The sequence below is a fragment of the Eschrichtius robustus genome, chromosome 11 (genome assembly GCF_028021215.1).
Source record: "Eschrichtius robustus isolate mEscRob2 chromosome 11, mEscRob2.pri, whole genome shotgun sequence".
Classification (NCBI taxonomy): Eukaryota; Metazoa; Chordata; class Mammalia; order Artiodactyla; family Eschrichtiidae; genus Eschrichtius; species Eschrichtius robustus.
The window spans coordinates 76,928,264-76,951,023 of record NC_090834.1 but is presented as its reverse complement, the minus strand read 5'-3'; the positions used below and the strand labels follow the sequence as shown (position 1 = coordinate 76,951,023).

Genomic DNA, 22,760 nt, shown 5'->3' with positions numbered 1-22,760 from the left:
TGGCTTTAAGTATTTTGCATATTGTCCCTGCATCACAGAGCCAGACAGTCATTCAAGAACATATGTAATGAGCACCCTTCTGAGCCAGGCACTGTGCTAGGAAGGAGATTCACCTGCACACAGAACTGACCTAGTTTATGTTTTACTGATACTTACAGTCTAGTGGAAAGACATAACAGACAAATAAATAAAAATGAACGCAAATGCAAATAGGGATGTGAAAAAATCAGACTGGATGCTCCAGAAGACACTAACAGCTGAGACCGTTAGAGAGAGTGGTCAGGGACCTTCCCTGAGAGATGGGTGAGATGTCTGAGTTGATTCCTGAAGGATGAGAATGAGTCAGCCTTATGAAAAGAAAGGGGGGAGCGTGAGAAGCACATTCCAGGCACAAGGAATAGCACATGCAAAGGTTCTGAAGGGAGACATTTGGCAAGTTCAAGGGCCTAGAGGAAGGCATGAGTTGGGGAGGGGAAAGTGGAATGAGGTGAGGCCAGAGAGAAAGGCAGGGACTAGATAGAACATGCCCTACCCTGGAGACCATGGTAAGAAGTATGGATTCCATTCTATGTGCAGCGGAAATCCACTGAGGTAAAGTTATAGGCAGGGGGCAGAGGAGATCTGATGTACGTGTTAAGAAGATCACAATGGCTGCTGGGTGGAGAACGCACCACACGAAGGCCATGGAGGAAACAGTGAGCCCCGTCAGGAGGCCACAGTGGGAGCTCAACAAGAGGTGATGGCAGCCTGGACCCCTGTTGATGGCAGATGAGAGACAGTGAGAAGCAGAGAGATGTGAGAGATCACTTGCAGGGACTATACCCAAGATTTGCCAATAGACTGGATGGAAAAGGAGAGGAAACCTAAATATTCAGCAAGTCTTACTAATCATTCTTAGGATACTGTAAATTAATTATACAGCAAACATCTACTACTGTATATGCCAGGCCCGTGCAGAGTCCAGGAATGCTGAGTAGAGTAAGATACCATTCCGGTTCCTCCCTTTAGTTTAGCGGGGGAGACCACACCTGGAAGCAGACAACTCCAAAGGCATGCTACATGCTACCAGAGAGCAAAACACGGGTTACCGGGAGACCCTGGATGGATGAGAGGCCCGCGGGGGACCCTGTCTGGGGTTAGGGGAGGAGAGGAGAGGGCAAAGAGGCTTCCTAGGAAAGGCAGGGCTGGGGCCAGTCCTGGAGCATGAGTAGGGGTTACAGAGGTAAGGGAAGCCAGGAGGTTATTCCTGATTATTCCAGGAGAGAGCTGGATCCATGGACTACTCATCACTGGCACACCCTCCTCTTTTAGAGGCGGGCAGCACAGCACCCCAGGGAGAACATGTTTTTGGAGTCCGACAGACCAGGTTGGAATCTGAGCTCTGCCACTCACTGCCCACGTGCCCCTGGGCAAGTCACTTAGACCCACTGACCCAGGACTTCTCAACTGTGAAACGGGGATAACTCCTCACTGGGTCCCCTGGGAGGTTAGAGCAAATATGCAAAGCATTTAGGACAATACCTAGAAAAGTAGCTGCTGCTGACAATGAGGCTCAGAGGCCAGGACCACAGATTGCAAACTGCCGAGAGTCCTATGGAGGAGTTTAGACAGCCTCCCAAGGGCCCTCCACCCCTGGTGTACCCAGAGCTCTCACGAGCTCCTCCCACACTGACAATGGAAAAATGATCCCGTCTCCCTGCAAGAGCTCCTACAGAACAAGGCAGAGGGTACCTGGAGATCTACCCGCATCTGCCTGCATGGTACTCAGCTTCTGGCTGATGGCAAGACACCCAGTGTGGCCCCTGCACTCACCCTCCGCAGTCACCTGTGTACCCTGTACAAGACAACACATGAGAGTCCTGCCCAGCCAAGATGACCTGTGATTCTGCTGCACGTCTCCTCTAGGGCTTCAACTACCGCACCCTCGTACCCACGGGTCCACGTCCCGGAAGCCCAAAGAGGCAGCCAAGGAGGATTGTTTTTTTTTTTTTGAGCCTCATTTTGCCACCAGAGGGGTTGTGAGTGCCTCTCCCCAAATCTCAGGGTAAGCTAAAGAGAGAGGAGACGACAGAAATCCTTGAGTCAGGGGCTTTGAGCCCACCGAGGCATGCAACCACTTCATTTCCTTCAGTCCCCATTTAATCTCCTCCACACAATCCTACAACATCCCTCAAAATGTCAGAGTCCCTCTTCAGATCTCATTTCAGGCAATTTTACAGAACTGAGCACCACGGATTAATGAGGGCGATAAATCAAAGTGCGCAGCGGACAAGGGAAAACAACAGGGCTGCAGCTGGAGCGCACGAAGCCGGCCTCCTTTTCCTTAAGTCCCAAGACACAAAAGCCATAGGGGTCTATGGCAGAGGCCACTCCCGGAGCAGACAGACCCTGAAGGTCACCAGGTGTGACCAGCAGGACAAAGGCAACTCTGAAGCCTCTGCTGGAGGTTCTGGCACTGAAGAAGTTAAATGTTCCTACAGAGGAAAATATGACTCCCACGGCTTGAAGCATCCCCAAATTCTTCTTAAGGAAGAGCTAGAGTTCCCTCTGCAGCAGCAGAGCCCGGCCTGAGCCGCAGTCTCTGGCATTCCTATGACCCAGCCTCCAGATGAGAAAAACGAGACCTGGGAAGAGGACTGTCTCAAAGGTCAGCGGTCCCCAGGCTGTCACCTTTGCAAGCACCTCAGCTGGTGCAAAGCACTAAGGAGATGCTCGTCCATCACTCATGTAGCTCCCAGTGAGGGTCACCTTCTGGAAGGATGGCACTGAGCCTCTGAACAAAGAGGGAGCAAGCACGATGATGGAAAGCAAAGGTTTTGTGCCCAGAGAGACCTGAATTCTACTCCTAACTTTGCCCCTTACGGCACTGTGGCTTTGGGAGGGAATGTCACCTTTCAGAGTCTGCTCCCTTATCCATAAAGCTCATGGTCTTGTATAAACCCATTCCCAGTTTTGCCCTCTAGGACGCTGGTGTACCGCACAAAGCCTGCCAACTGCATGAAAAATCACAGTGTAGGGAAGTCCCCCCAAGCCCCCGACACTGCTCATTCCCAAAGCCGCCCGCTCCCCTTTGGACAGGCAGAGGCCGCTGCTAGTGGTGATTTAGGGAACAATGTCCTCCCAAGTCTAATTAAATCCTGAGTCAAAACACCCACCAAAGTACATACAATTCACTGCTTATCAGTCACTTGGAATTTTATCTCAATGAAAATAAGACTATAATCCCATGAGCTTCAACTTCTAATATAACTTTGGGGAAGCTCCAAGTTAGAGCAAAATCCATTATCACGTGTAATAGATTTTCTCCGAAGCGTCAGAAAGGTACATACCCCCACCGCTCCCAGTCACAGCTCTGTCTGCCCTGCCTTCCCCTTTTGCAAGATTTCATTCGGTCCTTCAGCCCTGGGCATTCATCTGTGCCTGCCGTCAGCGACACTGCTACCTGCCTCCCTCTCCCTAAGTGCCTCGTGGCTTCGCTTTGAAGCACAGTAAGGATGGACTTTGAGGCTTTCTCTCCTCTGGAAGAAGAGGGGCTCCTCAGCCTGCTGGGTCTGCACACACCAGGGGCCCTGGACGAGCACCGCGCTCCTAATAGAAACGCCATCACACGACGACACCTGTCATCGAGATCATCAGAGCCGAAAGGTTCGTGGGGTCCCTGCCCTGTGTGGATGAGTCACGGTCCTGAGTCATTGTGTAACTCTGTCCTTCAAATGACAAACAAGAACACCGAGTCCCAGGAACTCAAGGACCTTAAACATCGGCAGATCTGACTGCACGGATGAAGGAACGAGGGGCTCAGGGAGGGGAAGCATCTTGCCCAAGATGTTCAATGGTGGCAGAACCAGGTCTAGGACAAGGACTCTTGATTCCTAGTGCACTCCCTCCCTTATTGCATGGACTGCATTCGTCCTTACCAAAGCGATAATGTGCGCTTTCATCAGTTACTCAGAGTTCATGCTCTCCAAACGCACGCCGAGATGACTTTGCTCCCCAAAGCCTGGAGGACAGAGCAGTCACTGGACCACAAACCATCTCCCCAGACCTGGATTTCCTCACTGGCAAAGTGAGAGAGGTCTGCGGCTGGTGACTCTGAAGGGCGCTCTCTCCCCCAGCCTTGCATGGTAAGCCTCTCTTCGGAGGGGCAGCCTTGGGAAAATACATTTACATGCAAGGTAACCCTGAACGGAAACTGGGCTGGCACAGCCGTCCAGCATGACCAGCCTAAAGGCTACACTGAACCAGGAACACGTCTCCACAGCTGGTGTAAGGGCTCCTTCTACACCAGGCTTATTTCATCAGCTCCTGCATTTCAGTCACAGAAATCACAGCTAGGCTGCTCTTCAAACATGACAAAGGATATTAAAGGAAACAAAAGGAAAATCCCAAGTGGATAATGAAACAAGCAGGCCTATTTTGACACTTGGGTAATATTTTTAAAGGATCTCTCAAATCATCACTGACAGGAAAAGAAACCTCCTGCATTTCACTACAGTAACAACAAGTTCCCAACGTAGGATGACATTTAGCCCTCAGGGCTACCCCTGGTCCTTCCGGTTCCCACAAATCTCTTTGGCACTTGGCACACGGTGTTATGAGGGCTTATTAAGGCTCCTCTCCCCTCAATTTGACTGTAAGCTTCCTGAGGGCAGGGAGCAGGGACGATGTCCTGACTCACCTTTGGATCCCCAGGGCCTGGTGCATGGGAGATGCTCTGTCAATATTAAATAGTCATCAGCATTTTCTATAAGCGGTCACATATCAAGATACAGGCCAAATACTTTGTTGAAATGCAACTGACCCATAGCATTGTCTAAAATTCCTCAGCCAGTTCAGTCAGCGGGTTCCTCATCTATGGACTCACCCTCCCCGACCGAGGCCATCAGTCAGACTAGGCGCCATGGTGCCCAGCATCTGATAGGTATGTAGTGAATATGTGATGAACTGCATGATTCAGAGTTGGTTACATAATGCGGTGGGGTGGGGGCAGTATTGGGCTCAGGCTGCCACTTGTATGTAATAAAACAATGATAGTCACTAAGGAGTTCTCCACACATTTTGTTCTCACAGGCACCTGGCAAAAATGTACTTCTCTTCACCTCTGAATTTAAGTGTACCCCTGTGACTTCCTTCGGCCAATGACAAATGAGTGGAAGTTACAGGGGCCATTCCTGGACAGAAGCTTTAAGAGGCAGTGTGTCTTCTCTTTGCCATGGACATTGTCAATGCTCCAAATAGTCGCTTCTCTGGCACTCCAGGTCCTAGGGTAAGAATGATGTACAACGTAGCTTCCCACTGATCTGCAATGGCCAGATACTGAGGGTGGGTTTTGGGAGTTGTTTGTTATGCAGCACAACCTAGCCTGTCATAACTGATGCAAAGACTGGCCCAGGTACTCGGATTAAAACACATGATGTTATTTTCTGTTCCAGGGCACAGGCGTAGTCAGATTCTGAGTTTGGGATGGGGGCCTATGCTTCCATTTTCTGGGGGAGGAAGCACAGAAAAAGGTGCCTCCTTTGGTCTTTTTTTTTTTTTTTTTGGCCACGCCACATGGCATATGGGATCTTAGTTCCCCGACCAGGGATCGAACCCACACCCTCTGCAGTGGAAGCGTGCAGTCTTAACCACTGGACCGCCAGGTAAGCACATGGTTGTTTCTCTTTGACCTGTCACTCTTGCTTTTGTATTGCTAGATGTCTTCTCATCCATACTTTGGACAACCATCAAGTCTTCAGATTACCTTTAAGCAACTATTGAAAAGGCACCACGTTTGGAAAATGTGCTTTGGGGGAGCGACTGTCTTCCCTGTCCCCTAACGTACACACACTCCGCTGTGCTTCTCCTATGGCATGCCCCGGAACAAAGCCATTAAGTCGGGCAGCATAAGGGAGTAGAGGGTTCTCGTGGGGCCACTATACTGCCTTTTTTTTTTTTTTTAAGTGAAAACACTGCATGAATGAGAAATGATACTCCACAGACCATTCTTTCTCTTCTTGTTACAACCCCCTGGGAGAATTCCTTTGTGGCTGAAGGTGCAGATGGTTTGCTTCCTGTCAACTCTGCTCCCCGTTCAGCACAGGTGGCCTCTGCCCACCCATTCCACAAGCAGCCGCTCTTACTTAAAAAGGAAGCCAGTGGTACCGGCAGAAAAGAGGCCCTTGGGAAAGGCCAATGCAGTAATTATTATCCTGTTACCACGGAAATAGAGGTTTGCCTCTAAGGCTCCTTTTATGAGCTTTAAAATGAAAGTGACTTTTACTCTCTCCTTTGTGTTCTCTTGCTACACACGGGCAGGAGAAGAATGCGGAAAGGGATGGAAAAGAAACACAATGAAGATCATTGATGCTGGGCACTGTACTAGAGGCATCTTCTTATTCGAAGAAAATGAGTATAACCCTGGAATGCAGGACTAGGAAAACGCTTGGGGGCACCAGTGGGTATAATAGGCAGTTATGAGGCAGTGAGAAGGAGGAGGCCAGGAGTATGAGAGAGGAAGAGAGGGGAAGGGCTGGGGGTGACAGAGGGGTGGAGGTGGGGCGGGGGGGAAGGGAGAGAGAGAGAGAGAGAGAGGGGGAGAGAGAGGGGGAGAGAGAGAGGGGGAGAGGGAGACAGAGAGAGGGCGAGAGAGAGAGAGCGAGAGAGAGAGCGAGAGAGAGAGAGAGAGAGAGAGGTAGAGAGGGAGAGAGGGGGAGAGAGAGAGGGAGAGAGAGAGAGGGAGAGAGGGGGAGAGAGAGAGGGAGAGAGGGAGGGGGGGAGAGAGAGAGGGAGGGAGGGAGGGAGAGAGAGAGAGAGAGAGGGAGAGAGGGGGAGAGAGAGAGAGAGGGAGAGAGGGAGGGAGGGAGAGAGAGAGAGAGAGAGAGAGAGAGAGAGAGAGAGAGAGAGAGAGAGGGAGAGAGGGGGAGAGGGGGAGAGGGAGAGAGATCAACTGATTGAGCCAAGCAAGGCAAGATGAAGACAAAATATTATGGGAACAGTCAGGAAGGCAAAGTTCATTTTCACTTAGTCCAGTAGGAATCTCAATGCTGAATTACCATGCAAATACGCAACCATGTAGGACCTTATGTACAGCTGTATTCTCAATTTTCTCCCTTTTCTACATGTCATATTCTAACTTACATTTCCTTCTGTCCTAATGTTTCATTCTTTTAATTTACAACTGTTCTTTTACTATACATAGTTACTCTAAGCTGTTACGGAAAGAAGAGGGCTTAACTATTAGTTAAGTTAATATAAAGGTAAGAGAACTGCAGACGGCTAGAGGCCAGATTGCCCTGAATGGCTTGCAGGCCGAAGAATAATCAGTGTATTTATCTTTGTTCCGTACTTTATAAAGCACTTTCCCTACCGTCACCTTGGGCCCTCCTCACAACAGTCCTGTGAGGCACGTGTGAATACTGTCCTCATTTTAGAGACAAAACCCTGAAACTCAGGAGTTTTGACTAGACCTAGGGTCCCTCTACAGCAAACCCCATGTCTTCTCTTTACTCCACAGCTGCCTTTTGAAATAGAAATGAGCTGGTCTGTATCAGCGCTGCCCAAAAGAACTTGCTGCAGTGATGAAATGTTCTCTATCTACTGAAGAGTGTCTGCATTCTCCAATAGGGTGGCCCCAAATCACGTGGGACCTGGGAGCACTTGAATGTGGCTCATGTGACTAAGAAGCTGACTTTTAATTTGGTTTATTTTACACTGTCATGGCCACAACCCACTGGGGGTCCTTACACTGGCCGGTACAGATCTTCAGTCCCGCACTCCCACCACATGAATGCAAGGGAAACAGGGCTCAAATACTGGCAGCCAGAGATGGCATGAAGTGTGATTAGTGATAAAAGAAGGGCAAACCCCGCCCCCTTGGCTTCCTTGGTGAAGGTGGGAAGATTAGGAAATGACAGTGCTCAAAAGACACAGAGAGGAGACAGCGAGGGGGAGGGAGGGAACATTTTAGGGGAGCCCTCCTTAGACCATGGCTCAGCCAAGTAGGCCTGCAGACCCCCAAACTCTGGGTAGAGAAACTCCAGCAATGCCTCAGGGACTACAGTGGTAAGCCGGGAGCAGGGAGAATTCTTCAAATGACTGCAGAATCTCAGCAGATTCTATGGGCCCTGGATTTCTGGGATCATTAAAAGGAAGGATCAGCCTTGGCCTGGGATCTTGAAATTGTGGACCCCTCCTCCAGCAAACCACCCAAGTTGGCAGCAGGTCAGAATCCACAAACAGGCATCCCTCCTCCAAACCTGCAAGGAGGCTAAGGGGTAAACTGGCCCAGCACTGTGTAAGAAAGGCCTTTTCCTTGAGGCCTGAAATCACGATGGGATAAGGGATGAGGGTCAGCCCATCTGCAGTGTCCCTGTGAGAAAAGTGTGGGATGGAGGGAGAGGAGTCAAGAAATATTCCCTCTTCCCTCTTAATGCAAACTGTTTTGCATTGTCCCTTAAGGATGGAGTTTGCCTTTCCAGGCATCTGGACGTTGTTTACCTTTTTAGTGAGTAGGGCCTCAATTAACGAGATGACACCAAGATACGGGCTGGAACTAGGGAAGAATCCCTGCACAGAGGGCTCCCTGAGCAGGCAGTATGGCAGGTGGTTACAGCCTCTGGGGGGGTCTGGTGGGCCTGGGTTTCAATTCCAGCTTGGACACTACAGACAGTTAGCTGTGGATGTAACCTAACCCTCTCATAGCCTATGAAACTAGGATAATACCTCCTCTCAAAGGGTCAGGGTTAGGAATTAATGACACAAAGTTTGTAAGGTGCTTGGCACAGTTCCTGGTATATAGCGATCCATCAGGAAATAGCGACTATGATTGTTTTTGCTATTTTCTTTTTTTACAATTAATTTTTACTGGAGTATGGTTGCTTTACAATGTTGTGTTAGCCTCCCCTGCACAACAAAAGGAATCAGCCATACACATACAGATATCCCCTCCCTTTTGGACTTCCCTCCCATTAGGTTACCACAGTGCATTAAGTAGAGTTCCCTGTGCTGTACAGTATGTTCCCATCAGTTGTCTATTTTATACATAGTATCAATAACGTATATGTGTCGATCCCAGTCTCCCAATCCCTCCCACCCCACCCCTTTCCTCCTTGTGTTCTATTATTTTCTGGTAAAGATGCGTATTAGTTTTCTATTGCTGCTGTAACAAATTATAATAAACTTGGTGGGTGAAAACAGTAAGTATGTACTGTCTTACAGTTCCTCGAGGCAGAAGTCTGAATTGGGTCTCATGGACTGAAATCACAGTGTTGGCAGGGCTACATTCATTTCTGGAGGCTGGAGGGGAGCAGAATCTGTTCCTTTGCCCTTTCCTTTTTATACAGGCCACCCACATTCCTTGGCTGTGGCCCCTTCCTCCATCCGCAAAGCCAGCCAGGGCGGGTGGTGTGCCTCTCACACCTCATCACTCTGCCCCCCTCTCCTGCCTCTTCCACTTTTAAGGACCTTGTGATAACACTGGGCCCACCTGGATAATCCAAGGCACTCTATCTAAACGTCAGCTGATAAGCCACCTTAATTCCCCTGGCCATGTAGCGTAACATATTCACAGGTGCTGGGGATATGGTCGGGGACATCTTTGGGGGGCCATTGTTCTCCTTACCCGAGGCTTGGAAGGGAGGACGAGGGGAGAAGTCATTCCCATCTGTGCTCCCTCTAGCCTGCATACCCCAGCAGGGGCGATGCCTAAGAAATAGCTGGGTTGGGGACCTACCACATGGTGAGGGCTCCTACCAATTGCATCTGCTGGCTGGGGCGCTCTGGCCTGGATTCAACTCCTTTCTCCAGGTCGGGCCTGAATCTGTGAATGCACTGCTTGGTGCCAGGAGGCCGTGTTGTTCCACACAAATCACAAAGCCAAGCAGTGCCCTGGGCTCTTGGAGATCTTGTGACACTCCCACCGAGGAAGGAGGGCCTGGCTTGGCAGGCTGGTCAAATACCAGGTTGCATAGTTACATCCTCACACTGTGGGACTCCCTGTTCAAGCTGAAGCTGGGACGGCTCCGAGCACCAAGGCCTGGGTCCCAAATGCAGACAGTCCAGTTTATACAATGACTGAAGCCCAACTGAAATGCCATCTCAATACCTAAAATGTGCAGAATTTGCAGGGCACTGAAAATCTTGTAACAAGGGAAAAACAAAACAAAACAAAATAGTTTCTCCTTCCTGTTTGGTGATGTCAGAGGGCAATTTTCATTTTGTTCAAGTCTCAGGCTGACGTTTTAACACGTGGCATTAGTTTTTCTGCTATTTTTATTACGACCTAAATTAATAAAAGCAACTGGTGTTCGATGAGCGTTTTAATGGTTGAGAAGAAAGTTACCAAGTAATGCAAAGTCCTCCTCGGCATCTACGTGCACAGAAGCCTGGCTTCTGCCCTCCACGCACTCTCAATGACACGTGCATGACCATCGGGGGAGCATCTAACTGTCTTAGCCCACTGCTTGCTAAAGCACGATGCCGGAAGGGGCCACAGCGGTGCTTTGGGGGGACAAAGAAAGGGACCTGAGAGTGGAAACTTTCCCACAGCTGACCTTTAAGCTTTGAAAACACTCAACTCACTGGAGTTCAAGAACTTCTGATGGGTTCCGAGGAGACAGCAGTGCGTGCAACCAGCCGGAGTTCCACAAACCATGCGACTGTGGGCCCAGCCCCTGGGCCCTCCTTGTTGTTTTCTTTCCTTCTCCCAGGCTGCCGGCCCACAGACCTCCATGCCAAAGCTCTCTTTAGTTATCTGTTATCTGGGGGCAACAGCTTGTAATAAGCTACCTCCGTTTGTCCCTTTTGATCCTCCCTTCTCAGACAGCTGGCTCTAGTTTGCTGAAAGTTGCCCCTGATGACTATCAGGTAAAAACTAGAGCCCACGGGTGGCAACCCTAAAGAGTGACAGGAGATCAAGGACAGACTTGGCATCTTGAATTTACGATCGTCATTTATTATTTCTCAGAAGCTGGCTGGTGACATAACGAGACTCACAAACAGATATGGTCTCTGTTTCCCAGACTCTGAAGGTACACGTTCCTATCAGTTACTTTTAATAACCCTGAAGATACCCCAGCTACATCCCGTCGCCAACAGCCACGGCCTGCCTGGTGGGTTGGCGTCCTTTAGGGCCTTCCCCCGGAGAGCTGCCCTTCGGGGCTGCACTGCCAAGGTCAATGATGTTCCTGTTTGCACTGTGAGGTGATCCGCCCTTCTTGTGCTTGCCTTCCCTTTGCTGAGGGCTCATCAGAAATCATCTCTCAGTACTTTTCCTGTTTCCTTTGTAGAACTCATGTAGTTTACTGCTTGTGGGTGAATCCTTAAGGACTGGGCTGTCTTTTTATAAAAAACTTCATGGAAATACCTTAGCTCTTTTTTTCAGGTTAAAAGGGAAGAATTCTGGAAAGGTGCTGGGTTCTCTGCATTTTATTTTCACTTGTCTAAATTATTTAAACCACATATTTCCAATTCAAGGATAAGAACAGGATTACCTAGCCTGCAGCCATTTGCATACTACTTTTTATTTTTTAATATATCTGCACACCATCTGTGATATTCTTCTCCTTGATATTTCACGTTAAATCATCCCAAGCCTACACTATCCTTACCCTAAGCAATATTTGTAAAATCATGGGCTTGAGATGCTAGTTGTAGGGTATTTTTTTTTTAATTACAATTAAAATGTAATTGTTAAAAAGAAGTATTTCCCTGTCTAGCATCTAAAATTATTTCCTGTACTATTAATGTTAGCCTCTCACTTTGGGACACACTCATGTAGAATATAGTTTTGGGAAGAGATTTACATGAGGAACTTGAAAGAAGTAAATCTACTGCTATTTCAACTTAGCCAAAGATAAAGAATTCTTATGGTCTGTTTACACTAACTTTGGAGAGTAAAAAATTTAACGTATTTAAGAATAATGCAGAATATCTCACTGCCTACAGGTCAAAACTTTTATATAAAATAGAAAATTTGCAAGCATTATTAAATCCTTTTTTTAAAGCCACCTGAATTCTTTCTTTACAAGTTGGTCAGGGGACTTCCCTGGTGGCTCAGTGGTTAAGAATCCGCCTGCCAATGCGGGGGACATGGGTTCGAGCCCTGGTCCGGGAAGATCCCACATGCCATGGAGCAACTAAGCCCGTGCGCCACAACTACTGAGCCTGCGCTCTAGAGTCCGCGAGCCACAGCTACTGAGCCTTTGTGCCACAGCTACTGAAGCCCACGCGCCTAGAGCCCGTGCTCCGCAAGAAGAGAAGCCACCACAATGAGAAACCCGCGCACCGCAATGAAGAGTAGCCCCTGCTGGACACAACTAGAGAAAGCCCACGTGCAGCAACGAAGACCCAATGCAGCCGAAAATAAATAAATAAATAAATATATTAAAAAAAAAAAGTTGGTCAGTTATCCATTCGGTCTTAAATGACCACATCTGAGCAATTCCAGCTTGGAGAGAACCAGGAGACACTGTTGTCCACTTGGTCCCACCATAGGGTCTGAGCTGGAACAACAGAACAAATGCCACCCATCTTTCCAGTTCCCGCCCAAATCCTCCACCTCCAAAAGCAGGAACAAGCTCAGCTGTGATCTATGATCATTCCATTAACCTTGCAATGAAGCATTAAATTAAATTGCCTACTGCAGACTCTGCTTTCGCTACAAGGGGAAAAAGGCCTTCACTTTATGCTAATAGATTTACTGAGCAACTCCATGTTTACAAGAGAACGCAAATAAGCAAAATAATTTAGCAAATTGTGAAATCTCCAGTGTGGGTGTTACAACAACTGATTTTTCTTTTGCTGATATTTACTCTAAAGATTTTAGTTATAGAGAGTTTTAGCCTTAGAAAGAGCAGTTCTCAAACGGTTCATCTTTCTATAGAATTTTCAAACCAATACTTTAAATAAAATTACAGGAAAAAAGCTGACTTGAGCTGGCACCGTAGTAGAAAGTCTTCTGTCCTCTCTGGTATCAATCACCACCTTGGATGCTGGGGAGACTCGGAGAAGGACATAGTCGAGTTGGTGGCAGAGCCTGGGCCTTGGGCAGATGCCAAGCTCCCGATAACGAATTCAGCACTCTCCACACCAGCCCAAGCTTCCAAGTCTTCCCCAGAGAAGGTGAGGATTCCTCTTCAGCAAATTCCATTTCTGGGGGTAACTTCAAAATAATGCTGCCCTATTTCTCTGAAGCCAGAGAACTACAGAAGTCATATCACTCTCTGTAAAAAAGTATGTCCTGCTAAGAGAATAGTAAGAAGCTGGGCTTGTGATACAAATATTTGGCACAGTGATTTCAAACCACTCATATCAAAATTCCATGTTATGAGGACTTCCCTGGTGGCACTGTGGTTAAGAATCTGCCTGCCAATGCAGGGGACACAGGTTCGAGCCCTGGCCCGGGAGGATCCCACATGCCGCGGAGCAACTAAGCCCCTGCGCCACAACTGCTGAGCAGCCCCCGCTCGCCACAACTAGAGAAAGCCCGCACACAGCAACGAAGACCCAATGCAGCCAAAAATAAATAAATAAAAATAAATTTAAAATTCCATGTCATGTCTCATCAACCCAGATGTGGAAAGAGGTCAAGTATGCCAGAAAAATCCTTCAACAGTCAGATCATTAAAGGGTACTGAAATCTAGAAATATAGCACATCGGAGCTGGAAGGGATCTTGGAAATCATACAGTCCAAGCCCCTTCTTTAATAAATTGCTCATGGTCATAGAATTGGTTTGTGTCAGAGTAAAGACTAGAAACTTAGAGGGCAAATATTCTTCTTTATTATAGTGTTTTCTGAAGCTCTTTTTGTCTCTGAAGCAATGAAGACCGGTCAAGTCCTGTCATGTCAACTACTCAGCATGCAGTGTATAAAGCTACATGGTTAAGCCTTGCCTCCTGTCACCAGGCAACTGGAGAATTATGGGGAAGCCTGCTCAGCCACGGCCAGGAGAGCTCTCTTCTACACACAGACCTTCTGTGCATCACCAGGGACTCTGTTCCTTCCAAGGTACAGTACCTAGAAAGCTGGCTAACAGAGGAAGCCAAGCAGATCCCCAGGGCCTGCTGAACTGATAAAGATGCAGTAGCAACAGTCAAAAAACAACACCAAAAACTGCCCAGCCTGAGATCGCTGGGTTCGTGCTGTCAGAAGCACCATCCCACCCAGAAGCAGGATGCAAGAGCTGGTCAGCAGCCCTCTCCCTCCTGCTGTGCCAGCTCCTAATCCCAGGCCCAGCTTCAAGGCCTCCCAACCTCTCTGGTGGGTTAAAGTAGCACCCATCCGCTCTCACTATCACTGTCCTCATTTCTCAGGCCCCTCTGGAATGACCTCCACACCTGGGCAACCCCAAGTGGAGCAGGCTTACCTGTCAGCATCTCCAAGGCCCAGGGAGGTGTTTCTTTGCAGGGTCTCCCGCACCACAGCCATCCCATCAGGGAGCCGGTTCAGGCGGCGGGTGTAGAGGCCAAGTCCACCATCGGTCATGTACCTTTGAAAGGAGAAGAGGATGACGCAAATGTATGGTTAAGAGCAAGTCCTGTGCCATCTTGCGGTTCATATCCAGAAGTCCTGCATGGCCATCCCGTGCTCTAAGGGGGAAGGAACTGAGGCTTTCCCAAGGCTCTGTCACTGATCACAGCCCAGGGATAACTCAGCTGACTCAACCCAAAGGATGACCAGCTTGCTAGCAAAAATAAGTCAGCTTAATTAACCCAAACTCACAGGAATCTATGAAGCAGAAGGGAACTAGTAAATAAAATTAACTGTCAGATGCATTCATGACATTCTTTTTAATGTCAGCAGTTATACAAGCAGGTGTTTTACCTAAGTACTGTGAATGGAACTGACAAGTCATCGGCAAATCATAGGGAAAAATGTTACAGAACAGTGCAGTGGAAAAAGTAGGCAAGCTTTTAAGAGGAAAAGAAAGAAAAGATGGAGGATACAAGAGCCAGCTTTGCTGTCATGGGCAAGTCACTTCTCTGAGTCCTGTGTTTTTCATCTAAACTGTGTGAATATCACAGCCTTCCTGCATCACAAGGTGGACATGAGAATTAGTGAGATAAGGAATATCACAGCGCTCTATAATTTGTATAAGATCGTATAAACAGAAGACGTTATTAGGATAGTCATCATCTTGAAGTAGCTACGAGGGTAAATTTCACCTCTGATACGTCTTAAGGCGGGTGTCCCAAACTCTCTGAATAACAGTAATGCTCCTTTACTTTTCTAGATCTCTTGGTGATGCCACAAAGCTATCTTCTGGTGAAATCAGTGCTGTCAGGGGGAAGGGGAGACCCCTGAGACTTTCTGTATAGATGGCTGACTATCTACCAATCAGACCAGTTCCTGAAAGATTAGCTACCAGTAGGAGGTAGTTCAGGTCCAAAGCAGCTTTACTTCATGTACCTTCGCTCCTCCACGACACCCCACAAAGGAGACTGCTTGTGCCATCACCCCCATCTCCAGAGGAGAACAAGAATTCAAAGCAAAATTTGAGCAGAGCCAGAATCCAAACTCAGATCCCTTAAATTCCCACATGGGCCCTATCAGATAGACCCGCAATGCATCTGAAACTGCAAGTGATTTGCATTTCAAGTCAAATAATAGGAAGTAAGAAGACCAATGAATGAGTGGTTGTTTTGCTGCAACAGTCAGCTGAGCTACATCATGGAATGTTTCACTGCATTTGGTATCTTGGCTTTAGAATATATGGCGTAGATCCTGAGGGTTCTCAACCCTTGAGATTCTTCCACCTCTAGTTTAGGAACTTCTTAGGATATATTCTTAGAAAAATGGACTTACAGGACGCTGTGGAGGTTTCCCAGAACCAGTAGGGTCAAGTTAGGGTCAGAGAAGAAAGTGCTCACAGAAGCCATCTTGGGTGAGAAGGAGCTTCTGTTTTGGGTCAAAAGAACTCTTCCTTAGGGCAGCTTCCAGGATACCATGTCTGAATTGACTTATCTGATGGCCCCATTCATCCCCCGTTTATGACATTAATGATCACAATGCCAGCATAATGGAAAATCTGCTGAAGTCAGTCAAACCGATTGTTTGTGCACCAGCAAAACAACACAACAGACTGGTTTTTTTCACTCAACTGTATGATAAAAACCACCCTGTGAATATACTAGAACCCAACGAACTGTACACTTTTAAAATGGTGAATTTTATGGTATTCGACTTATACCTCAAGAAAAAAGAAAAAAGAAAAACCCAAAACCCCAGCGATTGCAGCTATAGTTAAATAATTATCTGTGTAATGACTTTTGGATGCTTGGTCCCCACGCTGGATAGTGAACTCCTTGATTGCAGAGACTATTTTATTTTGTTCAAATCTATATCCCATGTGCCTAACACATACTAAGTGCTTAATAAATACTGCTTTTGTTGAATGAAGCCCAAAGATACAGCCATAGGGTGAAGTTCAGCAAAAAACATTTTGGGAGGAAGCCAATTACAGGTTCTTCTTCCTCTTATATGTCAGCAAATTTGACATCTAAGACATACGGCAATTAAACTGTCTACCTGTCAGTCAACCCATCTGCCCATCCATCCACCCACCCACCCATTCACCCAACAGACGTAGTGACCCTGGGTCCAGTGGTGGACTCCATGTGGGCATCCTACAATTAACATAAGGAGAAAAAAAAAACACCTACAGAAAAATGCAGTAACTCTGCCAGAGGCTAGACTTTCTAGAGTAAATGTCCTTTCAAGGAGATTTCAGTGGAAACTCTTCAAAACACAATCTGCTGCACCATTAAACAAGGCAGTTAATTTCGATTTTAGCAAAGTCTGCTCAGCCATATAGATAAACAAAAATTTTTCAACTGGGGAGATCTTGTCAAAGGACAAACTAATTTTAGCATTCATTTCCCTGCTGGATTCTTATTGCTGGTGAAACAACACACACGGTTGGGCAATTACACTTACCCGGGCATGTAGACGGAGGCCCCCACATACACAGCCCTGGCTTTCTGTGAAGGCCAAGGGCAGAGGCTGGTGAGCATTCCAGAGACTGAATGCTGAGATGTGCTGCAGCCCCCAGCCCACTAACACCGGGTGCAAGATGGTGGTGTCAAAAACTGACCACCGATGAAGGTGGGGGGCCTTGGAGAGACGGGACTGGATGTGCTAACTTAGCGTGTCCACTGCTGCTGGGAATTCTGATTTTGTTTAGGCAGAGAGGAGGGGAAAGTCAAGGATAAATCAGGATCCTCTGCCTTCTCAAATGCACCAAAGACTGAAAGCCAGAATCAAATGTAACCAATGTGACAAAGATCCGGTTTCTTTACAGATCTTTTTCATTCATTGTGTGTGTGTGTGTGTGTGTGTGTGTGTGTGTGTGTGTGTGAGAGAGAGAGAGAGAGAGAGAGAGAGGGAGAGAGAAAGAAAGAGAGGGAAGGAGGGAGGGAGGAGTCAGAGGTGGTTAAGGAAAAGAGGGAATTTACCTCTTCTCCCAGAGATTTGTAAAAACGTATTCAATCATATTTTTTTTTTAATATTCAAAATAAATTCTATGTCCTCTTGCTGCAAGACAGCACAGCACTGGAGATAGCTGTCACTTGAACCAGCCTCACACTCAAGAACTTAAAGTATTTATTTCTAAAATTATTATCCACCAAATACAGTAGTCTGGTTTATAAAAAGCTCTGTATATATTTTTAATAACTCTTCTGGTCTCAATGAAAAACATACATTTTTTGGTTCAACTCAAATTTCTACAGGAATTGGCTACTGAATGCATTAATATAGACTGCTGTCAGTTCATCCCTTTAGGAAGCATAATTTTAGAGATGAAGCCGTCACTGGTGTGCTGATCTAAAAGACCAGCCCTCGCCCTGGAAGGTGAAAAGGCTTATGTTCCTGAAGGCTCAGGAGGCTGGGAGGGATGGCTGCATCCCATCTCTGGGAGCTTTATCAGAGGCTCCCATTGGGCGGAGATGCAGTGACTTGCCTGAGGTCAGAAGGAAAGGAACCAGCTGATCTAGGGACCGAATCCCTGAGCACCAGGGCCACACTTTCCTTCTCCGTGGAGATATAAATAATTAGTGCTGGAGCCTAATGAGGTGCTGGTAATATCCTAAGGCTGGCTTGCTGGGGTCCTAAGCCACCAGGCAACTGAACAATTTCCACACTGTCCTCCCGAGTTCCGCAGGGATGGGTGGAGGGGGTTCTCTGCCTCCCCCTTCCGCTGCTTCCCCAGAGGCTCCTGGATGGAGAGCGGGAGCCTCTGCTAAAGAGACAGGGTGTCTGTGGGGTGTTTTTCTTGCTTTTCAAGGCTGGGGCACCCTGGGGTGGCCCACGAGCATCAGAGTTAGGAGCATGGCTCTAACTTGTCAGCGAGTCCTGGGTTCAAAGTCTCCCCTGCCCCTTGCTAGCTGAGGGCCCTCGTGTGCATCAAATACAAACCGTTAGCAAATACTAACGGTTACTGATGTTTGCTGGGTGCTGTGCTAAGTGCCTCACATAAGTCATGACATCTTCAAAAGAGTCTTATCAAGTGTTATTTTTATCTCTATTTTTTAGATGAAGACAATGAAACTGAGGTCAAGATCAAGTACAGGTAGGTGGGTTCTAATCCCAGCTTTGTCACTTTTGGAGGGTAATTTCTCCAAGTTTCAGTTTCCTCATCTGCAAGATGAGTGAAACTACACATTAACTTCACAGGGCCGTGGTGGGTAGACTGAGACAGTGTGTATAATGCCCAGAGCCTGCTATATCAGGAGCCCTTAAAATTGATTAGCTGCTGTTACTATCAGCAGCAGCGATGGCTCGTATCTCTGAGCAGTGACTCTGCAGTCCCTCCTCCCCTTTCAATTCCACAAATATTACGTGCTCTGTGCCAGGCTGGGGTTACAGAGACAGAAAGGTCTCATTCCTGTCCTGCTTAGTGAAGCTCAAAGTCAACAAGGGTCTCAGATATGTAAATAGGTAACTCTCCTACTGCAGGACGAGCAGTATTCCAGATGGATGTATGACAGGCTCTGTGCATAAAGGGGAAGGAGTCACAGTTGGCCTTTGAAGGGTGCATAGGAGTTTGCCAGCCAAAGGAGGAGGATCCATCTAGGCACATAGATGACATGTACAAAAGCAGAGAGGAGGGTAAGAGGATGGGAAGTAGTTCACTGTTGCCAGCGCAGCAGGAACAAAGACAGGAGGTGGGCTGCAAGGGGACCGGGGCACAGTCAGGAAGGGCTGGGAGGCCAGGCTGGGCTGAGACCTTTGCCCGGAAGCCAGGGAAGCTATGAAGGTAGTAAGCTAGTGAGTAACAGGTTTTCGATACCTCCACCATTCAACACTCCATTTTTGGCGAGCATTGTCTCACTGATATCTCCTGTAGATTTTTCAGAACACGCCACTTGTCTGGCTCCTGTCTGAGTCAACCCAGACCTTCGGGGAATGACCAGACTTGCAGGGTAGACCTCCCCACCCCTCCAGCTAAAAGAGACCTGTGAAGGCAAAAAGCCTATGACAAGGAACTTTCTCAACAAAATAGGTGCATCCTGTGTAACTGACAGGAGCTATGAAAAAGCTTTGGAATCTCATAGGACCTGTCAGAACAAATACGCTAAATTCTGAGTCCAACGTTGTCAACAGATCTCTTCTCCTTCTTTAAATGTACATAGTGAGGCAACAATGTAGAACAAGTGAAACTGGCTCTGTGAGTCACCTTCAGAAGGAGGGAAAGAGGACCCCTCCTTCCCAAAGTTCCCAACCTGGCACATAAGGAATACAAACGGGCTCGCGCACTGATCGCAAAGGGAATCACCTTTTGTCAAGAACTGGGGGAGGTGAGAGGGGATGGGAAGGGAGAAAAATATGTACACTGATGTATTTCAGTGTATTCCTAATAGACCACAGCATAAAAAAATTAAAAACTCTCAGAGGCAAGAAATGAAAGCAATACTGACAGAAAAAAAAAAAAAAATCGAGCCTCAGTTATTACTTTTCTTCAAAGAAATGTCAGCTTGTCTGTATTTCTGGGACACACATTTGGGTTAAATGTGAATGTAGCAAAGAAAAATGGAATAAAAGAATTGCATATTTAAAAACTATTCCTTGCCAACATCAATATAAATATCTGAACATATACATCAACACATACTTCGTTGTATAAGGTTAAAGAAAATGATGTGGGTGGATGAAAAGACCTTGCATTTGAGTTTCACCAACACCCAAGTCCCCAAACAACCAATGCTTTCACAGTGCTCTTCTACTCCATTACAATAGGCCTGACATTTATATTGTAAGTTTATTAGGATGTAAATTGAGTTTCTGGACCAACCCGTAAAAGGATCCCTTTTTTAGGGCCTCTTAGAAGTCAGATGAATAAATTTCACTCTGGGTCATGGAAGGACAAACTGACAAGCAAGTCTAACAAAGCTGCCCGCATCCTTTTGAAGAAAGTTGATCTTAGTGACAAAAAAGGATCTGCTACATTTGACTTAAGGGGAGAAGATGCATTTGAAATGCAAAAACATGGTTGGAAAAAAACAGATTTTTAAACTTTTCAGTGCTCTTTTTGGGAGGATGTGAGAGTTCAGTTCTCCTCTCCAGCAAAAATAATAATCATAATAGTAAGACTGCAGCACTAAAATTAAGGCGAACACTTAAAATTTTACTAATGAAACACCTGGAAACTGCTTTGCCCTCAGGTTTTAGGCACAAAATCTGAGGCAAATATGGCATCTTTCGTTTACCAATCCACCCCCCTGCTGCCCTCACCTCCAATGACAAGTACGGAAACGTATCACAGAGCAATTCTAAGACCCTACCCACTGCATAGCCTTAATATCTAAAAATCAAATAAAGGTGAGTCCTAATCAAAGAACAGGTTGCTGTGCTTCTCTATCATGGACCACCCCAAACTGACACACAATGAAATGAAACCTACAGCGGCCTTCAGAGAGAAAGTCTAAGTTTCCGATGTCTTTCTTCATTAGGTTTCCCTGCAATAATAGGACTTCAGGTATAAATAATCCAGACTAGACAACACAAATAATCAAGAAACATTTCTTTGGTGTTCATGTCTTTTGGGGAACTCCTCCAATAACTCTGCTGGCAGAGGGAGAGAGGGATGTGCCCCTACAGGACCAGTTTCCTACCTTCCTGCTCGGCGCAGGGTTGGGGCAGCGATCAGCACCGCTTCCCACTGTGCTCTAGGACAGCTGGCTCTTCAGGACATCCCCGAGCTGGTAGCTTGCTCTTTTTAGGAGGATATGAGAGTTCAGTTTTCCTTTCCAGCAAAATCTGCCCTTATTTCGCTGAATCCTGGAGCAGCCACCCGAGGCCATACCATGAGCCACCTGGGCTCAGAGCACAGAACAGGGCTATGGCAAATAGATGTCACTTTCACTGCAGGCAAGTTCCCTCAATGGCCAGGAGCCACCAACCGGGAGCAACCACAGCTCAAGGGGCACCAGCTCCGTCTGTGGCTCATCTGCATCTCATTTCCATCTCACCGAGTCAGTCCTGGCTGTGAAGTGAGTCAGACGATTGGGGAAACCTTGGCTCAATGCTCTGACCCTGGTGTAGCAGGAAGGCAAGCCTGCAGAAGCGAGCCAGGCTCAGCAGGTCTGGAGCCTACTCTGGCTACCTAGTCACCGGAGCACGCCTCTCTGGGGAGCAGTGCAAAGACGTTGCTAAGCAAGTCAGGCAAGAGCTCAGCTCCAGCAGGCCACGGAGACAGAGGTAACAGCAGGAAAAGGGAGCCCGGAGGAAAGGAGGAGTCAAAGGGTCCCAGGGGGCCCCATTAAGCCTCACTGGGTGAAAGTGGTGCCACAGACTTTATTTCCGAAAGCTAGGTGCTGCAAAGCTGCTGGAAGAGAACGCAAGGCACACTGCAGGGGTCACGCCACAAAACCCAACACCTGCCTCTTCCTCTACCTGCCGCTGAACCAGTAGTTTCAGCACCAGCTGGCAGCTTATTGGAGCTGCGGCGTCCCAGACCTCCTGAATCAGACCCTGCAGTTCAACACGGTCCCCACGTCGTTCTAATGTGCATTAAAGAATGGAAAGCAGTGACCTCAGGCAGTGGTCTCTGTAGTGGGGAGCATAAGATGACCCACAGGGGTGAAAACCAAAATGCTTCTGTTTATATTTAGTTCTTATCACGTCCCTTGTAAATCCTGCGTGTATGCAGGTATTATACTATGCACAGTGTTTCAGTCACAAAGCATATGTATGTTTAAAAAACAAATACAGCGTCTAATGGAGGAACAAGCTCTTTCTGATGCAACCAAAAGCAGTTTAGAGACCACCGTCTAAAGCAGAAATTCCTAAATCTTCTTAAGTCGTGGACCCCTCAGAGAAACCCGTGAAAGCCATAAAACCCATCTCTCGTATGAATAAAACGTGTATCCAGTTCAAGTCAGGTCACAGGACCCCCCCTCCCAACCCCCGCCCAGGCCCTGTGTCAGTGGCCCCTCTGCGGACTTAGGGTAGAAGTGGATCCTGGCTGAGTTGGTCCCTTCGACATATACAGTTTCCGCAGAGCAAGGTGTTTGCTTGTCTTTGCTGTAAACGGACTTCGCACTGGCACATGGCATCGCTGTAACTCACAAGTCACCCTGGCTTCTAGCACACAGACTCAATCTCACCACTGCTGTGAGTTTGGGTTTGTCTCCACCAAACTACTAGCAGAGGAGAGACTGAACTAGCAGGAAAATTCCTGCATGGTGATGAAACATGCTGCTATGGTTCTTGCATCTTTTGCAAAACGTAATGTGGATTTTTACAAGTTTAACAAAATTCCATCTAGCATTGATTACCAGA

At 47.4% G+C, this 22,760-nt stretch overlaps 1 protein-coding gene across 7 annotated transcripts in view; it reads right to left on the bottom strand.

Moving 5' to 3' along the window:
- NAV2 (neuron navigator 2) overlaps positions 1-22,760 on the bottom strand; it is a 746,877-nt gene that overhangs the window by 108,851 nt on the left and 615,266 nt on the right. For all 7 annotated transcript variants that reach the window (XR_011075520.1, XM_068556818.1, XM_068556813.1 and 4 more), the window contains one exon: positions 14,347-14,469. Coding sequence is in view for 6 of the 7 variants with exons in the window: in XM_068556818.1 (XP_068412919.1) it covers positions 14,347-14,469 (123 nt within the window). In the remaining variant the exon portion in view is untranslated. The remainder of the gene's footprint in view (positions 1-14,346; positions 14,470-22,760) is intronic.